Source organism: Myxine glutinosa, chromosome 5, assembly GCF_964187855.1.
Source record: "Myxine glutinosa chromosome 5, kmMyxGlut1.1, whole genome shotgun sequence".
Lineage (NCBI taxonomy): Eukaryota > Metazoa > Chordata > Myxini > Myxiniformes > Myxinidae > Myxine > Myxine glutinosa.
Window position 1 is genome coordinate 86,883,698 of NC_136265.1, and position 27,461 is coordinate 86,911,158.

The 27,461-nt window shown below is 42.7% G+C and overlaps 1 protein-coding gene across 2 annotated transcripts in view; it reads left to right on the forward strand.

Annotated features, from left to right (window-relative positions):
• The window catches only part of LOC137415082 (uncharacterized), a 399,049-nt gene that overhangs the window by 317,236 nt on the left and 54,352 nt on the right, over nt 1–27,461 (forward strand). Inside the window, exons 2-3 of one of the 2 annotated variants that reach the window (XM_078778287.1) lie at nt 17,409–17,612; nt 22,041–22,121. The exons of the other annotated variant lie outside the window; for it this stretch is intronic. Of the exons in view, the coding sequence (XP_078634413.1) occupies nt 17,420–17,612; nt 22,041–22,121 (274 nt within the window). The 5' untranslated portion in view covers nt 17,409–17,419. The remainder of the gene's footprint in view (nt 1–17,408; nt 17,613–22,040; nt 22,122–27,461) is intronic. 2 annotated transcript variants of the gene reach the window in all.

The following is a 27,461-nucleotide window of genomic DNA, read 5'->3' on the forward strand; positions in this document are numbered from 1 at the left end:
GGTTTTAAACACCTTCATGGGTGGAGGAAGATTTGTGGGGATTTCCGGTTTTAAACATCTTCATGAGTCGAGGAAGAGTTGTGGAGATTTCGGATTTTTAATATCTTCGTGAGTGGAGGAAGAGTTGTGGAGATTTCGAGTTTTAAACATATTCGTGAGTAGAGGAAGAGTTGTGGAGATTTCGGGTTTTATACATCTTCGTGAGTAGAGGAAGAGTTGTGGAGCTTTCGGGTTTTAAACATCTTCGCGAGTCGAGGAAGAGTTGTGGAGATTTCGGGTTTTAAACATCTTCATGATTGGAGGAAGAGTTGTGGAGTTTTCGGGTTTTAAACATCTTCGTGAGTAGAGGAAGAGTTGTGGAGATTTCGTGTTTTAAACATCTTTGTGAGTCGAGGAAGAGTTATGGAGATTTCGGGTTTTAAACATCTTCATGAGTCGAGGAAGAGTTGTGGAGATTTCGGGTTTTAAACATCTTCGTGAGTCGAGGAAGAGTTGTGGAGATTTCGGGTTTTAAACATCTTCGTGAGTCGAGGAAGAGTTGTGGAGATTTGGGGTTTTAAACATCTTCTTGAGTAGAGGAAGAGTTGTGGAGATTTGGGGTTTTAAACATCTTCGTGAGTCGAGGAAGAGTTGTGGAGATTTGGGGTTTTAAACATCTTCTTGAGTAGAGGAAGAGTTGTGGAGATTTGGGGTTTTAAACATCTTCGTGAGTGGAGGAAGAGTTGTGGAGATTTCGGATTTAAAATATCTTCATGAGTGGAGGAAGAGTTGTGGAGATTTCGGGTTTTAAACATCTTCGTGGGTAGAGGAAGAGTTGTGGAGATTTGGGGTTTTAAACATCTTCGTGAGTAGAGGAAGAGTTGTGGAGATTTGGGGGTTTAAACATCTTCGTGAGAAGAGGAAGAGTTGTGGAGATTTGGGGTTTTAAACATCTTCGTGAGTAGAGGAAGAGTTGTGGAGATTTGGGGTTTTAAACATCTTCGTGAGTAGAGGAAGAGTTGTGGAGATTTGGGGTTTTAAACATCTTCCTGAGTCGAAGAAGAGTTGTGGAGATTTGGGGTTTAAAACATCTTCATGAGTGGAGGAAGAGTTGTGGAGATTTGGGTGTTTTAAACATCTTTGTGAGAATAGGAAGAGTTGTGGAGATTTGGGGATTTAAACATCTTCGTGAGTTGAGGAAGAGTTGTGGAGATTTCGGGTTTTGAACATCTTCGAGAGTGGAGGAAGAGTTGTGGAGATTTCGGATTTAAAATATCTTCGTGTGTAGAGGAAGAGTTGTGGAGATTTCGGGTTTTAAACATCTTCGTGAGTCGAGGAAGAGTTGTGGAGATTTGGGGTTTTAAACATCGTGAGTAGAGGAAGAGTTGTGGAGATTTGGGGTTTTAAACATCTTTGTGAGTAGAGGAAGAGTTGTGGAGATTTGGGGTTTTAAACATCTTTGTGAGTAGAGGAAGAGTTGTGGAGATTTGGGGTTTTAAACATATTCGTGAGTAGAGGAAGAGTTGTGGAGATTTGGGGTTTTAAACATCTTCGTGAGTAGAGGAAGAGTTGTGGAGATTTGGGGTTTTAAACATCTTCGTGAGTAGAGGAAGAGTTGTGGAGATTTGGGGTTTAAAACATCTTCATGAGTGGAGGAAGAGTTGTGGAGATTTGGGGTTTTAAACATCTTCGTGAGTAGAGGAAGAGTTGTGGAGATTTGGGGTTTTAAACATCTTCGTGAGTAGAGGGAAGAGTTGTGGAGATTTGGGGTTTTAAACATCTTCGTGAGTAGAGGAAGAGTTGTGGCGATTTGGGGTTTTAAACATCTTCATGAGTCGAGGAAGCGTTGTGGAGATTTGGGGTTTTCAACATCTTCGTGAGTGGAGGAAGAGTTGTGGAGATTTCAGATTTAAAATATCTTCGTGAGTGGAGGAAGAGTTGTGGAGATTTGGGGTTTTCAACATCTTCGTGAGTGGAGGAAGAGTTGTGGAGATTTCGGATTTAAAATATCTTCGTGAGTAGAGGAAGAGTTGTGGAGATTTGGGGTTTTAAACATCTTCATGAGTAGAGGAAGAGTTGTGGAGATTTGGGGTTTTAAACATCTTCGTGAGTAGAGGAAGAGTTGTGGAGATTTGGGGTTTTAAACATCTTCGTGAGTAGAGGAAGAGTTGTGGAGATTTGGGGTTTTAAACATCTTCGTGAGTCGAGGAAGAATTGTGGAGATTTGGGGTTAAAAACATCTTCATGAGTGGAGGAAGAGTTGTGGAGATTTGGGGTTTTAAACATCTTCATGAGAATAGGAAGAGTTGTGGAGATTTGGGGATTTAAACATCTTCGTGAGTCGAGGAAGAGTTGTGGAGATTTCGGGTTTTAAACATCTTCGTGAGTCGAGGAAGAATTGTGGAGATTTGCTGTTTTAAACATCTTCGTGAGGAGAGATAAGAATTTTGGAGATTTCGAGTTTTAAACATCTTCGTGAGTAGAGGAAGAGTTGTGGAGATTTCCCGTTTTGAACATCTTCGTGTGTAGAGGAAGAGTTGTGGAGATTTCGGGTTTTAAACATCTTCGTGAGTAGAGGAAGAATTATGGAGATTTCGGGTTTTAAACATTTTCATGAGTAGAGGAGGAGTTGTGGAGATTTGGGGTTTTAAACATCTTCGTGAGTCGAGGAAGAGTTGTGGAGGTTTGGGGTTTTAAACATCTTCGTGAGAATAGGAAGAGTTGTGGAGATTTGGGGATTTAAACATCTTCGTGAGTCGAGGAAGAGTTGTGGAGATATGGGGTTTTAAACATCTTCGTGAGTCGAGGAAGAGTTGTGGAGATTTGGGGTTTTAAACATCTTCGTGAGTCGAGGAAGAGTTGTGGAGATTTGGGGTTTTAAACATCTTCGTGAGAATAGGAAGAGTTGTGGAGATTTCGTGTTTGAAACATCTTCGTGAGTGGAGGAAGAGTTGTGGAGAGTTTGGGTTTTAAACATCTTCATGAGTAGAGGAAGAGTTGTGGAGATTTCCGGTTTTAAACATCTTCGTGAGTCGAGGAAGAGTTGTGGAGATTTCGGATTTTAAACATCTTCGTGAGTGGAGGAAGAGTTGTGGAGATTTCGGGTTTGAAACATCTTCGTGAGTGGAAGAAGAGTTGTGGAGATTTCGGGTTTGAAACATCTTCGTGAGTGGAGGAACAGTTGTGGAGATTTCGGGTTTGAAACATCTTCGTGAGTGGAGGAAGAGTTGTGGAGATTTGGGGTTTAAAACATCTTCATGAGTGGAGGAAGAGTTGTAGAGATTTGGGGTTTTAAACATCTTCGTGAGTAGAGGAAGAGTTGTGGAGATTTGGGGTTTTAACCATCTTCGTGAGTAGAGGAAGAGTTGTGGAGATTTGGGGTTTTAAACATCTTCGTGAGTAGAGAAAGAGTTGTGGAGATTTGGGGTTTTAAACATCTTCGTGAGTGGAGGAAGAGTTGTGGAGATTTCGGATTTAAAATATCTTCGTGAGTGGAGGAAGAGTTGTGGAGATTTCGGGTTTTAAACATCTTCGTGAGTAGAGGAAGAGTTGTGGAGATTTGGGGTTTTCAACATCTTCGTGAGTGGAGGAAGAGTTCTGGAGATTTCGGGTTTTCAACATCTTCGTGAGTAGAGGAAGAGTTGTGGAGATTTCGGGTTTGAAACATCTCCGTGAGTGGAGGAAGAGTTGTGGCAATTTCGGGTTTTAAACATCTTCGTGAGTAGAGGAAGAGTTGTGGAGATTTCGGGTTTTAAACACCTTCATGAGTAGAGGAAGAGTTGTGGAGATTTCGGGTGTTAAACCTCTTCATGAGTGGAGGAAGAGTTGTGGAGATTTCGGATTTTAAACATCTTCGTGAGTAGAGGAAGAGTTGTGGCGATTTCGGGTTTTAAACATCTTTGTGAGTAGAGGAAGAGTTGTGGAGATTTCGGGTTTTAAACATCTTCGTGAGTCGAGGAAGAGTTGTGGATATTTGGGGTTTTAAACATCTTTGTGAGTGGAGGAAGAGTTGTGGAGATTTGAGGTTTTAAACATCTTTGTGAGTAGAGGAAGAGTTGTGGAGATTTCGGGTTTTAAACATCTTCATGAGTCGAGGAAGAGTTGTGGAGATTTCGGATTTTAAACATCTTCGTGAGTGGAGGAAGAGTTGTGGAGATTTCGGGTTTGAAACATCTTCGTGAGTCGAGGAAGAGTTGTGGCGATTTCGGGTTTTAAACATCTTCGTGAGTAGAGGAAGAGTTGTGGCGATTTCGGGTTTTAAACATCTTCGTGAGTAGAGGAAGAGTTGTGGAGATTTCGGGTTTTAAACATCTTCGTGAGTAGAGGAAGAGTTGTGGAGATTTCGGGTTTTAAACATCTTTGTGAGTCGAGGAAGAGTTGTGGAGATTTCGGGTTTGAAACATCTTCGTGAGTCGAGGAAGAGTTGTGGAGATTTCGGGTTTTAAACATCTTCGTGAGTAGAGGAAGAGTTGTGGAGATTTCGGGTTTTAAACACCTTCATGAGTGGAGGAAGATTTGTGGGGATTTCCGGTTTTAAACATCTTCATGAGTCGAGGAAGAGTTGTGGAGATTTCGGATTTTTAATATCTTCGTGAGTGGAGGAAGAGTTGTGGAGATTTCGAGTTTTAAACATATTCGTGAGTAGAGGAAGAGTTGTGGAGATTTCGGGTTTTATACATCTTCGTGAGTAGAGGAAGAGTTGTGGAGCTTTCGGGTTTTAAACATCTTCGCGAGTCGAGGAAGAGTTGTGGAGATTTCGGGTTTTAAACATCTTCATGATTGGAGGAAGAGTTGTGGAGTTTTCGGGTTTTAAACATCTTCGTGAGTAGAGGAAGAGTTGTGGAGCTTTCGGGTTTTAAACATCTTCGCGAGTCGAGGAAGAGTTATGGAGATTTCGGGTTTTAAACATCTTCATGAGTCGAGGAAGAGTTGTGGAGATTTCGGGTTTTAAACATCTTCGTGAGTCGAGGAAGAGTTGTGGAGATTTCGGGTTTTAAACATCTTCGTGAGTCGAGGAAGAGTTGTGGAGATTTGGGGTTTTAAACATCTTCTTGAGTAGAGGAAGAGTTGTGGAGATTTGGGGTTTTAAACATCTTCGTGAGTCGAGGAAGAGTTGTGGAGATTTGGGGTTTTAAACATCTTCTTGAGTAGAGGAAGAGTTGTGGAGATTTGGGGTTTTAAACATCTTCGTGAGTGGAGGAAGAGTTGTGGAGATTTCGGATTTAAAATATCTTCGTGAGTGGAGGAAGAGTTGTGGAGATTTCGGGTTTTAAACATCTTCGTGGGTAGAGGAAGAGTTGTGGAGATTTGGGGTTTTAAACATCTTCGTGAGTAGAGGAAGAGTTGTGGAGATTTGGGGGTTTAAACATCTTCGTGAGAAGAGGAAGAGTTGTGGAGATTTGGGGTTTTAAACATCTTCGTGAGTAGAGGAAGAGTTGTGGAGATTTGGGGTTTTAAACATCTTCGTGAGTAGAGGAAGAGTTGTGGAGATTTGGGGTTTTAAACATCTTCCTGAGTCGAAGAAGAGTTGTGGAGATTTGGGGTTTAAAACATCTTCATGAGTGGAGGAAGAGTTGTGGAGATTTGGGTGTTTTAAACATCTTTGTGAGAATAGGAAGAGTTGTGGAGATTTGGGGATTTAAACATCTTCGTGAGTTGAGGAAGAGTTGTGGAGATTTCGGGTTTTAAACATCTTCGTGAGTCGAGGAAGAATTGTGGAGATTTGCTGTTTTAAACATCTTCGTGAGGAGAGATAAGAATTTTGGAGATTTCGAGTTTTAAACATCTTCGTGAGTAGAGGAAGAGTTGTGGAGATTTCCCGTTTTGAACATCTTCATGTGAAGAGGAAGAGTTGTGGAGATTTCGGGTTTTAAACATCTTCGTGAGTAGAGGAAGAATTGTGGAGATTTCGGGTTTTAAACATTTTCATGAGTAGAGGAAGAGTTGTGGAGATTTGGGGTTTTAAACATCTTCGTGAGTCGAGGAAGAGTTGTCGAGGTTTGGGGTTTTAAACATCTTCGTGAGAATAGGAAGAGTTGTGGAGATTTGGGGATTTAAACATCTTCGTGAGTCGAGGAAGAGTTGTGGAGATATGGGGTTTTAAACATCTTCGTGAGTCGAGGAAGAGTTGTGGAGATTTGGGGTTTTAAACATCTTCTTGAGTAGAGGAAGAGTTGTGGAGATTTGGGGTTTTAAACATCTTCGTGAGTAGAGGAAGAGTTGTGGAGATTTGGGGTTTTCAACATCTTCGTGAGTGGAGGAAGAGTTGTGGAGATTTCGGATTTAAAATATCTTCGTGAGTGGAGGAAGAGTTGTGGAGATTTCCGGTTTTAAACATCTTCGTGAGTCGAGGAAGAGTTGTGGAGATTTGGAGTTTTAAACATCGTGAGTAGAGGAAGAGTTGTGAAGATTTGGGGTTTTAAACATCTTCGTGAGTAGAGGAAGAGTTGTGGAGATTTGGGGTTTTAAACATCTTCATGAGTGGAGGAAGAGTTGTGGAGATTTGGGGTTTTAAACATCTTCGTGAGTATAGGAAGAGTTGTGGAGATTTGGGGTTTTAAACATCTTCGTGAGTAGAGGAAGAGTTGTGGAGATTTGGGGTTTTAAACATCTTTGTGAGTAGAGGAAGAGTTGTGGAGATTTGGGGTTTTAAACATCTTCGTGAGTAGAGGAAGAGTTGTGGAGATTTGGGGTTTTCAACATCTTCGTGAGTGGAGGAAGAGTTGTGGAGATTTCGGATTTAAAATATCTTCGTGAGTGGAGGAAGAGTTGTGGAGATTTCGGGTTTAAAACATCTTCGTGGGTAGAGGAAGAGTTGTGGAGATTTGGGGTTTTAAACATCTTCGTGAGTAGAGGAAGAGTTGTGGAGATTTGGGGTTTAAACATCTTCGTGAGTAGAGGAAGAGTTGTGGAGATTTGGGGTTTTAAACATCTTCGTGAGTAGAGAAAGAGTTGTGGAGATTTTGGGTTTTAAACATCTTCGTGAGTCGAGGAAGAGTTGTGGAGGTTTGGGGTTTTAAACATCTTCATGAGAATAGGAAGAGTTGTGGAGATTTGAGGATTTAAACATCTTCGTGAGTCGAGGAAGAGTTGTGGAGATTTCGGATTTAAAATATCTTCGTGAGTGGAGGAAGAGTTGTGGAGATTTCGCGTTTTAAACATCTTCGTGAGTAGAGGAAGAGTTGTGGAGATTTGGGGTTTTAAACATCTTCGTGAGTCGAGGAAGAGTTGTGGAGGTTTGGGGTTTTAAACATCTTCGTGAGAATAGGAATAGTTGTGGAGATTTGGGGATTTAAACATCTTCGTGAGTCGAGGAAGAGTTGTGGAGATTTGGGGTTTTAAACATCTTCGTGAGTCAAGGAAGAGTTGTGGAGATTTGGGGTTTTAAACATCTTCGTGAGTCGAGGAAGAGTTGTGGAGATTTGGGGTTTTAAACATCTTCGTGAGAATAGGAAGAGTTGTGGAGATTTGGGGATTTAAACATCTTCGTGAGTCGAGGAAGAGTTGTGGAGATTTCGGGTTTTAAACATCTTCGTAAGTGGAGGAAGAGTTGTGGAGATTTCGGATTTAAAATATCTTCGTGAGTGGAGGAAGAGTTGTGGGGATTTCGGGTTTTAAACATCTTTGTGAGTAGAGGAAGAGTTGTGGAGATTTGGGGTTTTAAACATCTTCGTGAGTCGAGGAAGAGTTGTGGAGATTTGGGGTTTTAAACATCTTCGTGAGTAGAGGAAGAGTTGTGGAGATTTGGGGTTTTAAACATCTTCGTGAGTAGAGGAAGAGTTGTGGAGATTTGGGGTTTTCAACATCTTCGTGAGTGGAGGAAGAGTTGTGGAGATTTCGGATTTAAAATATCTTCGTGAGTGGAGGAAGATTTGTGGAGATTTCGGGTTTTAAACATCTTCGTGGGTAGAGGAAGAGTTGTGGAGATTTGGGGTTTTAAACATTTTCGTGAGTAGAGGAAGAGTTGTGGAGATTTGGGGTTTTAAACATCTTTGTGAGTAGAGGAAGAGTTATGGAGATTTGGGGTTTTTAACATCTTCGTGAGTAAAGGAAGAGTTGTGGAGATTTGGGGTTTTAAACATCTTTGTGAGTAGAGGAAGAGTTGTGGAGATTTGGGGTTTTAAACATCTTCCTGAGTCGAGGAAGAGTTGTGGAGATTTGGGGTTTTAAACATCTTTGTGTGTCGAGGAAGAGTTGTGGAGATTTGGGGTTTAAAACATCTTGGTGAGTCGAGGAAGAGTTGTGGAGATTTCGGGTTTTAAACATATTCGTGAGTCGAGGAAGAGTTGTGGAGATTTCCCGTTTTGAACATCTTCGTGTGTAGAGGAAGAGTTGTGGAGATTTCGGGTTTTAAACATCTTCGTGAGTAGAGGAAGAATTGTGGAGATTTCGGGTTTGAAACATTTTCATGAGTAGAGGAAGAGTTGTGGAGATTTGGGGTTTTAAACATCTTCGTGAGTCGAGGAAGAGTTGTGGAGGTTTGGGGTTTTAAACATCTTCGTGAGAATAGGAAGAGTTGTGGAGATTTGGGGATTTAAACATCTTCGTGAGTCGAGGAAGAGTTGTGGAGATTTGGGGTTTTAAACATCTTCGTGAGTCGAGGAAGAGTTGTGGAGATTTGGGGTTTTAAACATCTTCGTGAGAATAGGAAGAGTTGTGGAGATTTGGGGATTTAAACATCTTCGTGAGTCGAGGAAGAGTTGTGGAGATTTCGGGTTTTAAACATCTTTGTAAGTGGAGGAAGAGTTGTGGAGATTTTGGATTTAAAATATCTTCGTGAGTGGAGGAAGAGTTGTGGAGATTTCGGGTTTTAAACATCTTCGTGAGTAGAGGAAGAGTTGTGGAGATTTGGGGTTTTAAACATCTTCGTGAGTAGAGGAAGAGTTGTGGAGATTTGGGGTTTTAAACATCTTCTTGAGTAGAGGAAGAGTTGTGGAGATTTGGGGTTTTAAACATCTTAGTGAGTAGAGGAAGAGTTGTGGAGATTTGGGGTTTTCAACATCTTCGTGAGTGGAGGAAGAGTTGTGGAGATTTCGGATTTAAAATATCTTCGTGAGTGGAGGAAGAGTTGTGGAGATTTCGGGTTTTAAACATCTTCGTGAGTAGAGGAAGGGTTGTGGAGATTTCGGGTTTGAAACATCTTCGTGAGTGGAGGAAGAGTTGTGGAGATTTCGGGTTTTAAACATCTTCGTGAGTAGAGGAAGAGTTGTGGAGATTTGGGGTTTTAAACATCTTCGTGAGTAGAGGAAGAGTTGTGGAGATTTGGGGTTTTAAACATCTTCTTGAGTAGTGGAAGAGTTGTGGAGATTTGGGGTTTTAAACATCTTCGTGAGTAGAGGAAGAGTTGTGGAGATTTGGGGTTTTCAACATCTTCGTGAGTGGAGGAAGAGTTGTGGAGATTTCGGATTTAAAATATCTTCGTGTGTAGAGGAAGAATTGTGGAGATTTGCTGTTTTAAACATCTTTGTGAGGAGAGATAAGAATTTTGGAGATTTCCCGTTTTGAACATCTTCGTGTGTAGAGGAAGAGTTGTGGATATTTCGGGTTTTAAACATCTTCGTGAGTAGAGGAAGAATTGTGGAGATTTCGGGTTTTAAACATTTTCATGAGTAGAGGAGGAGTTGTGGAGATTTGGGGTTTTAAACATCTTCGTGAGTCGAGGAAGAGTTGTGGAGGTTTGGGGTTTTAAACATCTTCGTGAGAATAGGAAGAGTTGTGGAGATTTGGGGATTTAAACATCTTCGTGAGTCGAGGAAGAGTTGTGGAGATGTGGGGTTTTAAACATCTTCGTGAGTCGAGGAAGAGTTGTGGAGATTTGGGGTTTTAAACATCTTCGTGAGTCGAGGAAGAGTTGTGGAGATTTGGGGTTTTAAACATCTTCGTGAGAATAGGAAGAGTTGTGGAGATTTGGGGATTTAAACAGCTTCGTGAGTCGAGGAAGAGTTGTGGAGATTTCGGGTTTTAAACATCTTCGTGAGTGGAGGAAGAGTTGTGGAGATTTCGGGTTTTAAACATCTTCGTGAGTCGAGGAAGAGTTGTGGAGATTTGGGCTTTTAAACATCGTGAGTAGAGGAAGAGTTGTGGAGATTTGGGGTTTTAAACATCTTTGTGAGTAGAGGAAGAGTTGTGGAGATTTGGGGTTTTAAACATATTCGTGAGTAGAGGAAGAGTTGTGGAGATTTGGGGTTTTAAACATCTTCGTGAGTAGAGGAAGAGTTGTGGAGATTTGGGGTTTTAAACATCTTCATGAGTAGAGGAAGAGTTGTGGAGATTTGGGGTTTAAAACATCTTCATGAGTGGAGGAAGAGTTGTAGAGATTTGGGGTTTTAAACATCTTCGTGAGTAGAGGAAGAGTTGTGGAGATTTGGGGTTTTAAACATCTTCGTGAGTAGAGGAAGAGTTGTGGAGATTTGGGGTTTTAAACATCTTCGTGAGTAGAGGAAGAGTTGTGGAGATTTGGGGTTTTCAACATCTTCGTGAGTGGAGGAAGAGTTGTGGAGATTTCGGATTTAAAATATCTTTGTGAGTGGAGGAAGAGTTGTGGAGATTTCGGGTTTTAAACATCTTCGTGGGTAGAGGAAGAGTTGTGGAGATTTGGGGTTTTAAACATCTTCGTGAGTAGAGGAAGAGTTGTGGAGATTTGGGGTTTTTAACATCTTCGTGAGTAGAGGAAGAGTTGTGGAGATTTGGGGTTTTAAACATCTTCGTGAGCAGAGGAAGAGTTGTGGAGATTTGGGGTTTTAAACATCTTCGTGAGTCGAGGAAGAGTTGTGGAGATTTGGGGTTAAAAACATCTTCATGAGTGGAGGAAGAGTTGTGGAGATTTGGGGATTTAAACATCTTCGTGAGTCGAGGAAGAGTTGTGGAGATTTGGGGTTTTAAACATCTTCGTGAGTCGAGGAAGAGTTGTGGAGATTTGGGGTTTTAAACATCTTCGTGAGAATAGGAAGAGTTGTGGAGATTTGGGGATTTAAACATCTTCGTGAGTCGAGGAAGAGTTCTGGAGATTTCGGGTTTTAAACATCTTTGTAAGTGGAGGAAGAGTTGTGGAGATTTTGGATTTAAAATATCTTCCTGAGTAGAGGAAGAGTTGTGGAGATTTGGGGTTTTAAACATCTTCTTGAGTAGAGGAAGAGTTGTGGAGATTTGGGGTTTTAAACATCTTCTTGAGTAGAGGAAGAGTTGTGGAGATTTGGGGTTTTCAACATCTTCGTGAGTAGAGGAAGAGTTGTGGAGATTTGGGGTTTTCAACATCTTTGTGAGTGGAGGAAGAGTTGTGGAGATTTCGGATTTAAAATATCTTCGTGAGTGGAGGAAGAGTTGTGGAGATTTCGGGTTTTAAACATCTTCGTGAGTAGAGGAAGAGTTGTGGAGATTTCGGGTTTGAAACATCTTCATGAGTGGAGGAAGAGTTGTGGAGATTTCGGGTTTTAAACATCTTCGTGAGTAGAGGAAGAGTTGTGGAGATTTCGGGTTTTAAACATCTTCGTGAGTAGAGGAAGAGTTGTGGAGATTTGGGGTTTTAAACATCTTCGTGAGTAGAGGAAGAGTTGTGGAGATTTGGGGTTTTAAACATCTTCGTGAGTAGAGGAAGAGTTGTGGAGATTTGGGGTTTTAAACATCTTCGTGAGTAGAGGAAGAGTTGTGGAGATTTGGGGTTTAAAACATCTTCATGAGTGGAGGAAGAGTTGTGGAGATTTGGGGTTTTAAACATCTTCGTGAGTAGAGGAAGAGTTGTGGAGATTTGGGGTTTTAAACATCTTCGTGAGTAGAGGGAAGAGTTGTGGAGATTTGGGGTTTTAAACATCTTCGTGAGTAGAGGAAGAGTTGTGGAGATTTGGGGTTTTAAACATCTTCATGAGTCGAGGAAGCGTTGTGGAGATTTGGGGTTTTCAACATCTTCGTGAGTGGAGGAAGAGTTGTGGAGATTTCAGATTTAAAATATCTTCGTGAGTGGAGGAAGAGTTGTGGAGATTTGGGGTTTTCAACATCTTCGTGAGTGGAGGAAGAGTTGTGGAGATTTCGGATTTAAAATATCTTCGTGAGTAGAGGAAGAGTTGTGGAGATTTGGGGTTTTAAACATCTTCATGAGTAGAGGAAGAGTTGTGGAGATTTGGGGTTTTAAACATCTTCGTGAGTAGAGGAAGAGTTGTGGAGATTTGGGGTTTTAAACATCTTCGTGAGTAGAGGAAGAGTTGTGGAGATTTGGGGTTTTAAACATCTTCGTGAGTCGAGGAAGAATTGTGGAGATTTGGGGTTAAAAACATCTTCATGAGTGGAGGAAGAGTTGTGGAGATTTGGGGTTTTAAACATCTTCATGAGAATAGGAAGAGTTGTGGAGATTTGGGGATTTAAACATCTTCGTGAGTCGAGGAAGAGTTGTGGAGATTTCGGGTTTTAAACATCTTCGTGAGTCGAGGAAGAATTGTGGAGATTTGCTGTTTTAAACATCTTCGTGAGGAGAGATAAGAATTTTGGAGATTTCGAGTTTTAAACATCTTCGTGAGTAGAGGAAGAGTTGTGGAGATTTCCCGTTTTGAACATCTTCGTGTGTAGAGGAAGAGTTGTGGAGATTTCGGGTTTTAAACATCTTCGTGAGTAGAGGAAGAATTATGGAGATTTCGGGTTTTAAACATTTTCATGAGTAGAGGAGGAGTTGTGGAGATTTGGGGTTTTAAACATCTTCGTGAGTCGAGGAAGAGTTGTGGAGGTTTGGGGTTTTAAACATCTTCGTGAGAATAGGAAGAGTTGTGGAGATTTGGGGATTTAAACATCTTCGTGAGTCGAGGAAGAGTTGTGGAGATATGGGGTTTTAAACATCTTCGTGAGTCGAGGAAGAGTTGTGGAGATTTGGGGTTTTAAACATCTTCGTGAGTCGAGGAAGAGTTGTGGAGATTTGGGGTTTTAAACATCTTCGTGAGTCGAGGAAGAGTTGTGGAGGTTTGGGGTTTTAAACATCTTCGTGAGAATAGGAAGAGTTGTGGAGATTTGGGGATTTAAACATCTTCGTGAGTCGAGGAAGAGTTGTGGAGATATGGGGTTTTAAACATCTTCGTGAGTCGAGGAAGAGTTGTGGAGATTTGGGGTTTTAAACATCTTCGTGAGTCGAGGAAGAGTTGTGGAGATTTGGGGTTTTAAACATCTTCGTGAGAATAGGAAGAGTTGTGGAGATTTCGTGTTTGAAACATCTTCGTGAGTGGAGGAAGAGTTGTGGAGAGTTTGGGTTTTAAACATCTTCATGAGTAGAGGAAGAGTTGTGGAGATTTCCGGTTTTAAACATCTTCGTGAGTCGAGGAAGAGTTGTGGAGATTTCGGATTTTAAACATCTTCGTGAGTGGAGGAAGAGTTGTGGAGATTTCGGGTTTGAAACATCTTCGTGAGTGGAAGAAGAGTTGTGGAGATTTCGGGTTTGAAACATCTTCGTGAGTGGAGGAACAGTTGTGGAGATTTCGGGTTTGAAACATCTTCGTGAGTGGAGGAAGAGTTGTGGAGATTTGGGGTTTAAAACATCTTCATGAGTGGAGGAAGAGTTGTAGAGATTTGGGGTTTTAAACATCTTCGTGAGTAGAGGAAGAGTTGTGGAGATTTGGGGTTTTAAACATCTTCGTGAGTAGAGAAAGAGTTGTGGAGATTTGGGGTTTTCAACATCTTCGTGAGTGGAGGAAGAGTTGTGGAGATTTCGGATTTAAAATATCTTCGTGAGTGGAGGAAGAGTTGTGGAGATTTCGGGTTTTAAACATCTTCGTGAGTAGAGGAAGAGTTGTGGAGATTTGGGGTTTTCAACATCTTCGTGAGTGGAGGAAGAGTTGTGGAGATTTCGGATTTAAAATATCTTCGTGTGTAGAGGAAGAGTTGTGGAGATTTCGGGTTTTAAACATCTTCGTGAGTCGAGGAAGAGTTGTGGAGATTTGGGGTTTTAAACATCGTGAGTAGAGGAAGAGTTGTGGAGATTTGGGGTTTTAAACATCTTTGTGAGTAGAGGAAGAGTTGTGGAGATTTGGGGTTTTAAACATATTCGTGAGTAGAGGAAGAGTTGTGGAGATTTGGGGTTTTAAACATCTTCGTGAGTAGAGGAAGAGTTGTGGAGATTTGGGGTTTTAAACATCTTCGTGAGTAGAGGAAGAGTTGTGGAGATTTGGGGTTTCAAACATCTTCATGAGTGGAGGAAGAGTTGTGGAGATTTGGGGTTTTAAACATCTTCGTGAGTAGAGGAAGAGTTGTGGAGATTTGGGGTTTTAAACATCTTCATGAGTCGAGGAAGCGTTGTGGAGATTTGGGGTTTTCAACATCTTCGTGAGTGGAGGAAGAATTGTGGAGATTTCAGAGTTAAAATATCTTCGTGAGTGGAGGAAGAATTGTGGAGATTTGGGGTTTTCAACATCTTCGTGAGTGGAGGAAGAGTTGTGGAGATTTCGGATTTAAAATATCTTCGTGAGTAGAGGAAGAGTTGTGGAGATTTGGGGTTTTAAACATCTTCATGAGTAGAGGAAGAGTTGTGGAGATTTGGGGTTTTAAACATCTTCGTGAGTAGAGGAAGAGTTGTGGAGATTTGGGGTTAAAAACATCTTCATGAGTGGAGGAAGAGTTGTGGAGATTTGGGGTTTTAAACATCTTCGTGAGAATAGGAAGAGTTGTGGAGATTTGGGGATTTAAACATCTTCGTGAGTCGAGGAAGAGTTGTGGAGATTTCGGGTTTTAAACATCTTCGTGAGTCGAGGAAGAATTGTGGAGATTTGCTGTTTTAAACATCTTCGTGAGGAGAGATAAGAATTTTGGAGATTTCGAGTTTTAAACATCTTCGTGAGTAGAGGAAGAATTGTGGAGATTTCGGGTTTTAAACATTTTCATGAGTAGAGGAGGAGTTGTGGAGATTTGGGGTTTTAAACATCTTCGTGAGTCGAGGAAGAGTTGTGGAGGTTTGGGGTTTTAAACATCTTCGTGAGAATAGGAAGAGTTGTGGAGATTTGGGGATTTAAACATCTTCGTGAGTCGAGGAAGAGTTGTGGAGATATGGGGTTTTAAACATCTTCGTGAGTGGAGGAAGAGTTGTCGAGATTTGGGGTTTTAAACATCTTCGTGAGAATAGGAAGAGTTGTGGAGATTTGGGGATTTAAACATCTTCGTGAGTCGAGGAAGAGTTGTGGAGATTTCGGGTTTTAAACATCTTCGTGAGTCGAGGAAGAATTGTGGAGATTTGCTGTTTTAAACATCTTCATGAGGAGAGATAAGAATTTTGGAGATTTCGAGTTTTAAACATCTTCGTGAGTAGAGGAAGAGTTGTGGAGATTTCCCGTTTTGAACATCTTCGTGTGTTGAGGAAGAGTTGTGGAGATTTCGGGTTTTAAACATCTTCATGAGTAGAGGAAGAATTGTGGAGATTTCGGGTTTTAAACATTTTCATGAGTAGAGGAAGAATTGTGGAGATTTGGGGTTTTAAACATCTTCGTGAGTCGAGGAAGAGTTGTGGAGGTTTGGGGTTTTAAACATCTTCGTGAGAATAGGAAGAGTTGTGGAGATTTGGGGATTTAAACATCTTCGTGAGTCGAGGAAGAGTTGTGGAGATTTGGGGTTTTAAACATCTTCGTGAGAATCGGAAGAGTTGTGGAGATTTGGGGATTTAAACATTTTCGTGAGTCGAGGAAGAGTTGTGGAGATTTCGGGTTTTAAACATCTTCGTAAGTGGAGGAAGAGTTGTGGAGATTTCGGATTTAAAATATCTTCGTGAGTGGAGGAAGAGTTGTGGAGATTTCGGGTTTTAAACATCTTTGTGAGTAGAGGAAGAGTTGTGGAGATTTGGGGTTTTAAACATCTTTGTGAGTAGAGGAAGAGTTGTGGAGATTTGGGGTTTTAAACATCTTTGTGAGTAGAGGAAGAGTTGTGGAGATTTGGGGTTTTAAACATCTTCGTGAGTAGAGGAAGAGTTGTGGAGATTTGGGGTTTTAAACATCTTCGTGAGTAGAGGAAGAGTTGTGGAGATTTGGGGTTTTAAACATCTTCGTGAGTAGAGGAAGAGTTGTGGAGATTTGGGGTTTTAAACATCTTTGTGAGTAGTGGAAGAGTTGTGGAGATTTGGGGTTTTAAACATCTTCGTGAGTAGAGGAAGAGTTGTGGAGATTTCCCGTTTTGAACATCTTCGTGTGTAGAGGAAGAATTGTGGAGATTTCGGGTTTTAAACATCTTCGTGAGTCGAGGAAGAGTTATGGAGATTTCGGGTTTTAAACATCTTCGTGAGTAGAGGAAGAGTTGTGAAGATTTCGGGTTGTCCACATCACCTTGAGGAGCATTGTAGCTCATGGTATCGGCGGTGTTGTGCACACAGTGGGCGTTTCAATGTTTCGATGGATAACCTTCATACATGAGACATATATCGTTCTAAAATAGGCAATTTATTGTATCTGTCTGTCTGACCATTTTTGACCTTGATACATTTGGTTGTTCCTCATCCAATCTCAACCAAAATGTCACATGATGGAGTTTGCAGCTACTTAATTTGTCCCCCTCCCCCCTCCCCCCCAAGGGGTTTCTCTCTGCCAATGGGATTGGGTGTTGAGGTCCATATCGTGTTGGGATAGATTTATTGTGGTGTTTTTTCAGGTCTAAACAAATCACAAACTGGTCAAACACTTGAAATATTTCCTTCAATCCTGACAAATCTTTCTCTCTATATCTGAAAGTACCGTCTGGCAACCTCTTCCCCCTCACGTTTTGAATTTTGGGATTTGCCGATTCTTCTTCCTCTTTCCTGTGTAAATCCGCTCATTTAATTTCCAAATAAACTTCACTTTCCTCGTGTTCAAACTATCTAATGATACAAATGCTCTTCTTCGAAACCTGTAATACAGGTGATTCAGTCCTACTTCCCAGTGTGATGAACATGAACTGAATTCCCACGGACATGTTCCAGAGGAATGTTGTTGTTCCATCCGATTTTATGTAAAGTGGTTTCTTATTTATTACCTGAAAGTTATTGATGTCCGGAAACTGTCTGCATATCAGCACACCTGTGGCATGGATTACCTGTGAGCACAAATACTCCTTTATACACATCCCCTGTGCTCGTGTTTGAGGCCTTCTCACCATTGAATGTCTTCATCATAAAATTGCAGAACAGGCCCAGATTTTACATAAATATCGAGGCTTTTTAATTTTTCAGATGCGGCCAAATCAACATTCACATGAATATGCAATTTACAGTGTTGTCTTCGGACATGCAATTTTGTTTTTTTTTGGGGGGGGGGGGGTCACTGGGTGTGGTGCGTTTGTGTGGTGTGCGTTGGTGTATGGTGAAAGTTTAATGTTCTGTAACTGATTTAAGCAGAAGATAAGGCCTCAAGTATGGAGGTACTTCACATATTGGCACTTTGTCAGATCAAGGTTCTCAGGGTGGACTAAACATGAGGAAGAGTGGTATGTTTCCCTCCTCTCTGAAGGTTCACCCACCATGGACGCTCAAGTTGGCTGTGAGAAGGATTCCTGTGATGTGCAGCCGGAATCGGAACAGCCGACAGTGCTCGTGTGTGGAATGAAGATTGAGGAGCTGGAAGGATTTCCTGAGATTCTGCAGATAAAAATCGAGGATGTGAACTCCTTTGGTCTGGAGGAGGAGGAGGAGGAGCAATGTGACAAGCCGAATGGTGAGTTGTGTGATTGGCATCACTTCCAATGAGGTCTGTGTTTGTATCATGTGATTTTTTGTGTGTTATTGAAAAAGGCTCCTGAAACACCTCGAGCAGAAAGGAAGGAATAAAATGGCAAGTTCCCCCAAATATTTCTGCAGGTCGCACAAGAACTGCCAGCAGCCCTCTTCTGGTGAAACTGCCGAAATCAAGACTCTGCTCACCTTCACTCCTTCATTCCTCTTTTCTCCTGCCTCTGAAATAACTCCATCACTCTCTTCAATCCCTCTCCTCTCTCCAGGTCTTAAAAACAGCTGTTCGCCACCATCTCTTTATCTTCCCCCATCCAAAACCTTGATCTTTTCTACCCCCATTAAAACACCCCAAATTCGCAATGATGGGGTCGCTTGGGGTGGAAAAGATCAGGGTTAGACAGAGCATGATCTGAGATTGTGATGAACAGCTGTCTTGAAGACTTGGAGGGAAGAATGAGATTGAAGAGAATGTGGAAGTTGTTTCCACAAGTGGTTGAAGAAAGGGAATGAAAGGGTGAAGGTGAACAGGTTTCCTGTATTTTGGGAATTTCACCAGTGGGGTGTTGCTGTGGGACGTGTTCCCTGCACAACTGCAGAAACCTGGGGGGAGGAGGGGAGAGAGGGTGATGGGGGGGGGGGGGGGGGGAGGCAAAACGCATGGAAAGAGCAGACCAGAAAGGAGACAGTATAAGAAAGTCACACCACTCACCTCTCTGTGTAGTGAATGTGATAGGCCCAAACAGGGGCGTTGATCGCTCTTCAAAAGTGGGGAAGACATTTTCTGGGAAAATTATTTTGAAGTTGCTGTGAAGAAGGTGACCATGTTTTTTTTGTCATTTTCATGAATTTGATATAATCTAATACATAGTGGCCAATTTGAAATGTGATATAAAATTTAAAATTGAATTGACGATATATCACAAAGTCGGAAGACTTCCTATGTGGGAATGACACACAATTCCTCAAAAAAGAAAATCGACCAAGATACAACCTGTGAAGGTACCTGCCAATCCATCACCTGTGGAGGATTGCACATCACATAACACTCATTAATCCTTTGTGTGCTGCATCTTGTTTGTTTGTTTTCAAAACTTTCATTTTAAAACTACATTTTTTTTGGTCGTTTTCCAAAAAAAAAAAGAAGTTTCATCTTGTGATAAATCTGCGAAAGCAGCACGCAAGGGTTAAACATTTGGGCAGCATCGCTGACCTACAAAATTGACCGAACAAAAATAGCCCGTTTGTAATTATTCTTTTCAGACAATAACTGAAAACTGAGTGAAGCTCCTTACTTTGTTCAAACATGAATGGTGCTGCATTTCACAGTGGGAAGGTCCATGACACCTCAAATTTTTCACATCCAGAAAGGATTCCATGAAAAGTAAGCGTAACTGCATGTTACGTTTGTGGGGAGGGGGGGAGGGGGACGGTAGGTCATGAAATGCCTTCGTCCAGATATAATTGTATCGATTAGTGTGCCCGAAGAAGAAGAAGAAGAGCCTTCTTGCAACTAAGTAGGGAATCCATGAGGCCGCAACTCCGGGAAGATCGTATATGTGTCTCCAAGCGAGGGGTGGAGCTATGCTAATTAGGTAGGGCGAAAGAATAATCCCCAGTGTGTGATTGCCCTTGTGATTTTCCCTTCGTTCTTGTGAAGCACACTTGGCCAACCTTGACCTCGGCATATAACAACACCCACAGGCCCGACAGAAACCCAGCACATTTTCCGATTGTGGATTTTGTGTGTGTGGAAGGTGTGTGTGTCTGCAGCAATGGATCAAGCTCTGGAGGAGCGGTGACTGTGGCCCCCCCGAGGTTATTTGGCCCTGGCAGCCAGGGGTGTCTGGAATTTAGAAACCCGTCGGTGGGGGGGGGGGGGGGGGTTCTGGTCGGGCACCTCGAGTTATGGATACCCCTGGCGAACCTGAGGCTATGTGAGCCTGAGTCAGAGGAGCCTGGTGTGGAGACCTTCCCGGTGGGACAACAGCTAAGGAGCTGTTTGGCTGTCACCGAGAATTGAAAAGGGGGGTGGGGTGAAGAAGTCGCAAGTCAGGCACTTGCTTTTGGGACTGTGAGCATGTTTTGGGACATGAATGATATGTGATTTGTGTGAATGAAAGGGGGGGGGGAGGGGGGAAATATACCGAGCCATGCCACTCACCTGCAGCACCAGGACAGGGCCCGTGGAAATTTGGCTACATTGGGATGGCTCTGCAGGCAACGTTAGGTATTGTGGCATATCCTCCGGGGGATGTGGTCTTTCAAGGGATCCAGGAGTTGCACAAACCTTTTGAGTTTTGGCATAAGGTTTTGTGGTTAAGATAGTTTTGTGTTGCTGACCTTTTCCACCTGCCCCAGGAGTAAGGAGCGAGGATTTCAAGCTTTGTAAATATTTGAAATGTTGCTTAAGGTGTGCAGAACGGTAAGCAGGCCATGTAAGTTAGCTACGGCTCGCTTCCCACAGCCCCTCCAAATTTATTTCATAGGCCAATTAAGTGTGAGTCAGTGTGTGTTTTGGTCAGGAAGTCGGAAAGTTGCAGGAGCTGCGGTTCCAGGCGGAGGGGCTGTCTGTGTTACGTTTGTGGGGGGTACCAATGAAATACCTTGGTGCAGGTTGAACTGTATAGATTACCATGCTCCTCGTGTCGTGTAAGAACACCTTGATGTAAATAAGTCAGCTCCGTGTGTTCGGATTAAGTGTGACGTGTGGCCATACGGAGGGTGGCTCTTGTCCTATGTAGCTTAGGGAAGAAGAATATATCCCCCTGTCTGTCCTACCTTTTGTGATCTGACCTTTGTGGTTATAATAAATCGGCCTGCGATAAGACGAGGGCCATCAGGAAAGGAATTCAGGCACATTACAACACCGACAAGCCCGACAGAAACCCAGCACTTTTGCCGATCGGCAAGGGAGCCCCGCCCCCCTATGGTGTTGATGGGTGTCCACAAGGGCCGTGAGGCCCTGTCCCGAAAGGAATGATTGGTCATGGTCATGGCCATGGACTGAAGTGGTGAGGTGTGGGGATTGGTTCGAGTGTTTGACGTCAGCGAGAAGAGGGGAGGGTGCGTTTTCCGCTCTCGCGCGCTCTCTCACGCTCTCTCACTCTCTTGGTCCTGGCTTTGGTCGTGGGCGGTCACGCTTTGTCTCGGGTGCGCTCGTGAGGAGAACTTGTGGAGCTCGGGAAACCTTTGCAACGTCGGAGGAGGGGCTGTTGGTTGACGGTGGTGCTCTTCGGAGAAAGGAGAAAGGAGAGGAAAGAAAGAAAGGAGAAAGGGAGCAAACAAAAGGAGGCTATCTTGTTTGCTTGCCTCACGCCGGCGGCTGGCTGCGGGAGCGAATCTGCACCATCTTGTGTGCTTCCCGTGCGGGGTGGCTGTACTGCGGATACGACCATCAAACTTCTGAAAGCGTCGTCGACCAGAGCTGAGTGCCGGCCATAACAAATACAAAGAACATTATTTTATTTATTTATCATTCCCTTGTCTAATTGTGTCTGAGTGGAGGATCCCCATTTAGGAATTTTACTTTTACCTCGCCTTTCATTTTTCATCGTCTTGCAGTTATTTTTTATTGAACCCTTTATTGGTTGCGTTTTAAATCCGTGTCGGTCTTGCTCGATTATCTTGGTTCGAGGACGCTCCAGTGGATACCCGTCCAGGTAAGTAACTCCCCCCGCTCCCGTGGCGCATGTGAAGAAGAGCCGCCATTGTTTGATTGAACGCCTTGGAGTTTAAGCTGATTGGCCACCCATCACCTTGGAGGATCTTAAACCCCCGGTGAACGTGACAGTATCTTGAAAGTCCAGTCCTTCAATACAATTAGCCATCAACACGTGATTTTTCCAAATCGCTCCTGAGCCTTTCTCCACTTCCTGACTCTTTTGATCCTTTCCACTCCCCTTATCATATGGTCACATGTCATGGCTTAAGCCTATTCATTCCATTCTCTGTATTTGTCAATCTGTTAACCTGCCACACTCTGCCATTTAGTTTTCCATCAGGGTTCTTTCAAGTCAAAAAAAATCGACCAGTCGCATGTTGGATCACTTGTCCATGTATTTTGACAATAAAAGTAGTTTGGGGAGGAAACCTTCTCTATTTCGCCTTCTGTACATTTTTCTTACCTTCTCTATTTTGTTGGTTGTGAAATTCCCACTGAATTTGTGGTCGGGAAAAAAGCATCTTGTAACATTTGTACAGAAACAGAAGCAGTTTGTGCAGAACGTAATGCTTTGGTATCGTGATGTTTTGACACGATGCTATTCCTGTGGGGAAATGTTTTATTTTCTCTCTTCAAGGAAGACCTCAAATCAACGATTTTAATGATTTATTTATTTATCTATTTTAAGAGTATTAAAACCTCTGCATGTGACACAAGATGCCTGCATTTAATAAAAGTTACTTTTTCCAGATTTCTTTGTGAAAGTGGAAGTGAAAGCTGAGCATGACATTGATGTCCATCTGGATCGACCCGAACCCAAAGATGCCAAAGGTTCTTTACTCAAAAACCATCCTCATGAAGGTTTCTGTCAATGTCGATACATTTTGATTCAAACAGTTTGATGATGAACTCTGGTGTTAAGAAAAAAAACATGACGTTATGATTTAATTGCTTTAAGAAATAACCACGATGGTAAATCAATTTCTCAAACATCAATTATCACCTTTATCATTATATATAAAATATTTTAACCAACAATAATATACCTTGTTGTATCCTACTATCCTTAATTTGTACTATCGTCAATTCCGATTTAATTTTAATTGGACACCTTTTATTAGCACCTATTATTATTTCATTAGTGGGGTCACACGTGGGAATCCCATGGGCATGGACGTCTGTGACATTTGGACATATTGAGTTACATGCTGCTCTGCACATTCAGTTTTACAAAATGATTCCTGGCAATTTATCAGATCCACAAATGATGTAATCTACACAATGTATTTACTTCTGATAATATGTGAATGCATGTGTGTGCACATCGGAAATACAGTTTGAAATATGTAATTACATCTCATGTAAAATGTGGCTTCAAGAGCTCAAATCCTCTACTTCCCCGCCCCCATCCCTCCCACATCACGCACACTGCACCGGGGAGTGGGTCACACATGGGGGAGTGTGGGGTCACACACGGGGGAGAGTGGGGGTCGCTTCACTCATCTCCCTTCATTCTTTTCCAACTCCTTCTCACCCCTCTCCCCCTCCTCCAGTCTCCTCTCCCCTTCCCCCAGTCTCCTCTCCCCCTCTCCCAGTCTTCTCTCCCCCTCCCCAGTCTCTTCTCCCCCCTCACTCCGGCAGTTGTTCCAATCGAGCAGGTGCGGCAAATATTAGAGGTAATTGAACTTTTCTCTTGGAGCAACACAGTGTAAATCTGCCCCCTTGTCCTGTTCATTAATTAGTGAATTGTTTTGCAGAACAGTACACGCATGGTGACATCATCGTAATTGGCACCGCAATGATTATCTTCAACATTATTATCCGATACTTCATCCGTTTTCGTTACAGTTGCTCTTGTATATGTTTGCTGAGCACACATTACCTTCCAATGTCTTTGTTGCTCAGCATCCCGTGCAAGTCTGCATACCTCTGCCAGGCTGAACAATTTAAGTTTTGTATCCCACTTGAAGGTCAGATCTGGATCCGAACCTGACTCAAAATTGAATCGGCTTGTTCTTGTCGCCCAACCAACACATCCAACTTGTTTATGTCGAAAATCGTCCACAACTTTAAATATCTTGCTGCATATATAGTTTTTGGCCCTGTCACTCATTTGTGAAAAATCACTTAAAAGTGATCCGATCTTGATCCAGATTCAAATCAAATTGAATTCATTTATCCTTGTCACACACCCAACCTGTCCACCAAGTTTCGTCCAAATCCGTACCTAACTTTTTGAGATATCCTGCTATAAATCGGTTTTAGCCCCATCTTTCAATGGTGAAGAAACATTTTAAAATATTCTCCGATCTGGATCTGCACAAAATCTAATCATTTATTTCTTATCATATTCCCAACTTCTCCTCCAAATTTGGTCTCGAACTGTCCACACCTTCTTGAGACATCCTGTTCAAAAACAGACAGACAAAGCCAGACAAACAGTCATGGCTGAAAACATGACCTCCATCCACCTTTGGTGTCAGAGGTAAAAATGATCTCCAATATACAGACTCAGCATTTAATATGGAATTTTTTTTTCTCTTGACTTGGGTTTACTTTCTGCACTCAGTATATCAATCTGGTGAGTTTCTTTTACCCTTCGGTGATGTCTTTGTTGAAAGAACCATGTCACTGATTGTCTTTCGCAGCAAGAAGTCAATAACAGGATTATATCACAGGTGGCGTGACAAAATGTAAGGACAGGTACATTTGACGATTGGCTTCACAATCGGGTATATAAGGGTTGTTGCATTCTGTATTAGTGGAAAACAACTGCTGCACGTTTACAAAAGTTATTGCCGCTTCCTCTGGAGATGGTCCGCCAACTTGACAATGCTGTTTGTCATGGAGTGGTGGCTTTATGAAATTCTGGCATGAAACAGCGTGCTATTGTTCGGCAGTATGGCAGCACTCAAGGTCAGGTGTCAAAGATCCTGAAACAAAATGCTCAGCGGGGTGTCCCTACTCCAATACCGAGGCCAGGACGTCCACGCAGAACCACAAGGGGAGATGATCGCCAGCTGCACCGGTTAGTCTGCAATAGCCGTACCAAGTCAGCTCATCGGCTTCGGGCTGAGTGGCAGCATCTGACAAATGTGCCTGTATCCAGAAGGCTAGTCAACCAACGACTGGTTCAAGCAGGCTATCGTGCCAGGCGTCCCCTGAGAAAGCCACGCCTGACCAGACAACACAGCCAGCACCGATTGCAGTGGGCCAGAGAGCATCGTCAATGGCAGCCAGGACACTGGAATCACGTGACCTTCAGAGAGGAGTCTAGATTTCTGGTCTATCGTCAAGATGGCCGTGTCCGAGGGCATAGACAAGTGCATGAAGCCCTCAACGAAGATTGTATAGTGCCAAGAGTCCAAGCTGGAGGTGGTGGGGTGACCGTTTGGGCTGCTTTTCATGCAGGGGGCAAAACTGACCTGGTTGTTCTGAATGGAAACCTGAACCAGTTCAAGTACAGGGTCATTCTGGAAGAAACATTGCTTCCATTTGCTCGTGCAGCCTTTCGAGGAAACTTTGTCTTCCAAGATGACAATGCACGGCCTCATCGTGCTCGCATGATCCAACACATTATTGCTGACCGTGGTGTAGAGCATATGAAGTGGCCTTCCATGTCCCCGGATATGAATCCGATAGATACTTGTGGGCAGAATTAACGCATCAAATCGACAACTTGGACCAGCAGCCTACCTCTGTGCGTGAATTACAGCAGACTATTGTCACTGCATGGCAAGCGATTCCTGTCCAAACCTTGGCACATCTCGTGAGCAGCATACCTCGATGTGTACGTGCTCTCCTGAATGCTCGTGGGGGTTACACAAAGTACTGAACTGTAATTTTACTGTCCGTAATCCCAGTCATAATTTAGCTTTTGTTTTTGTTGAAATTTTTTTTGGCTAATGTGCAAAATAAAGAGATACTTCTGGAAAACGTACAGAAGTTTAACACAGTACTGTCCGTGAATTGAGTTCGATATCGGTTTACATCACTTTCAAGGATCAATTTATTTGCTTTGAAATGTCAAATGTGGTTTTTGTTTCTTTTAAAGGTCACATTAACAAAATCTAGAATAATTTCAACATAATTCCAATGAACTTTTGGTTCCAAGTCATCTTGAAAAGTTCGCCCCCACAAAGAAAATATTCCATATTAAATGCTTAGTCTGTATGTGTATATATATATATATATATATATATATATATATATATATACATACAGTGATCCCTCGTTTATCGCGGGGGTTACGTTCCAGAACCCCCCGCGATCGACGAAAATCCGCGAAGTAGCGACCATATTTTAATTTTATTATTTATATATATTTTAAAGCTTTATGACCCTCCCCACACTCTTATTAACCTTTCCCATACGTAATTTTAACAACATATAAAATTCTAATGGGTACTCACCATTGAAGATACTGTAGCTACCCATGGGTCCCCCAAGCAAGACCAGCATCAGAATCTCCTTGCTCCAGCCGGTGCCGTCACCGGCGGGGATCCCCGGCGCGAGAGTGGCTGGTCACGTGACCGCTAAAGCGTGCCGCGCTTTGCGGGTATAATCAGCTACACCTGTTGATCACGTGACCACCGAAGCACGCCACGCTTGAGAGGCGTGGCTTTCGGTTTCTGGTTGGGCTTTATATTATGCAGCCCGATAAACGGGCTTTTCAGTGTTCCCGAGTTGGTTTTGAGAATAAATATCTTCTCGGACGAGTTTGTGTCTTGCCCGTCATTTCGTCCGTATCAAGCAAGAGCCCCGGCTCTTCAATACTACAACTTGCGTGATGAAGATGATGATGAATTAGCTGTGCAGTACTGATGACGATGAAGGTGATGACGATGATGAATGTACTGCACAGCCAGAAAGAGAATTAGTTACCCATTACGTGGGTAACTAGCGCAAGTGGAAGCTGCCGCATCTGCGTTTTCCATACGCACGACTCTTTGTCTACCCTTCTACTGTACACTATGTACAGTATTTTATTTCTTGTAATATGTTTTAATTACTGTATTTTTCTTATTTCTTTACGTTTTTTAATTTTTTAGGCTAGAAAATGCTTATTTTACCACAAAAATATTTAAAATAATAGTATATAAAAATACATTTATACCGCAAAATCCCGCGATATAGCGAAAAATCGGCGATATAATTTTACATATACAGTGGAACCTTGACTTACGAGTTTAATCCGTTCCGTGACCGAGCTCGTAACTCAAATTGCTCGTATCTCAAATCAAATTTCCCCATTGAAATGCATTGAAATGCTATTAATCCGTTCCAGCCCGCCAAAAACCACACCAATTTTTTTTTAAATATACAGTATATATAAAAATATCTCGCGCTTTATATTTCACCTGTATGCAGCATACAAGTTGGCAGGATGGCCTAGACTGGAGGTACGCACACTTGACTCTAAAGTCTAAACTGTCCAGCCTGGGTTTGAATCCCGACCCAGCTATAACCTGTCATGGGTGAATCACAGGCAGGGTGATTCATCAATGTGTGTACCGCTAAACTGGGCGCCCCGTTTGCGTCCCATTAGTTGTTGGATGTTAAGGATCTCACCGTGTTTTCCACAAAGAGAAGGCGAGCTATCGCCGGCACTCTGAACAAGTTGACGGCAGAGATACTGTACTTGCACGGCATGATAACCACGTGTCGCACGATCTCTTGTCATGGTCCACAAGATTATCACAGAGAGGTGCAGCTTCCAGCGTTTCGAGATCTGATCCAGGCCTATCCAACGAGACCGGTCCCAGCGTTCTAGGCCCGGTGGTTGTCTCAGACGGACCCGACAACGGCAGTGTTCGTTTTAACTCGATTCGATTCGAGCGCCGACGTGCCGGCGAACAAAACCGGTCATATCTTTTGAACGCGTGGCTCGATTTTTACAAAATAAACTTTTTCTTGAAGGTCTGAACCGTGCGCTCAAAACGATACCGAGTTTGACCCTGAGAGAGCCGTTTTGCGCCGGCAAAGGCGCCTTGTGTGACGTGAGGACCACGTCGTGCTGCATAGATTATCATAAATTATCATATCATTATCGGCGGCGTTATATATCATTAGCGCTATACGACAGAGATACTGTACGTGCACGTCAAGATAACCACGTGACCGGAGCCCACCTGGCGGCGGAAACTCAAAATAACCGAAATGCGTAAACTA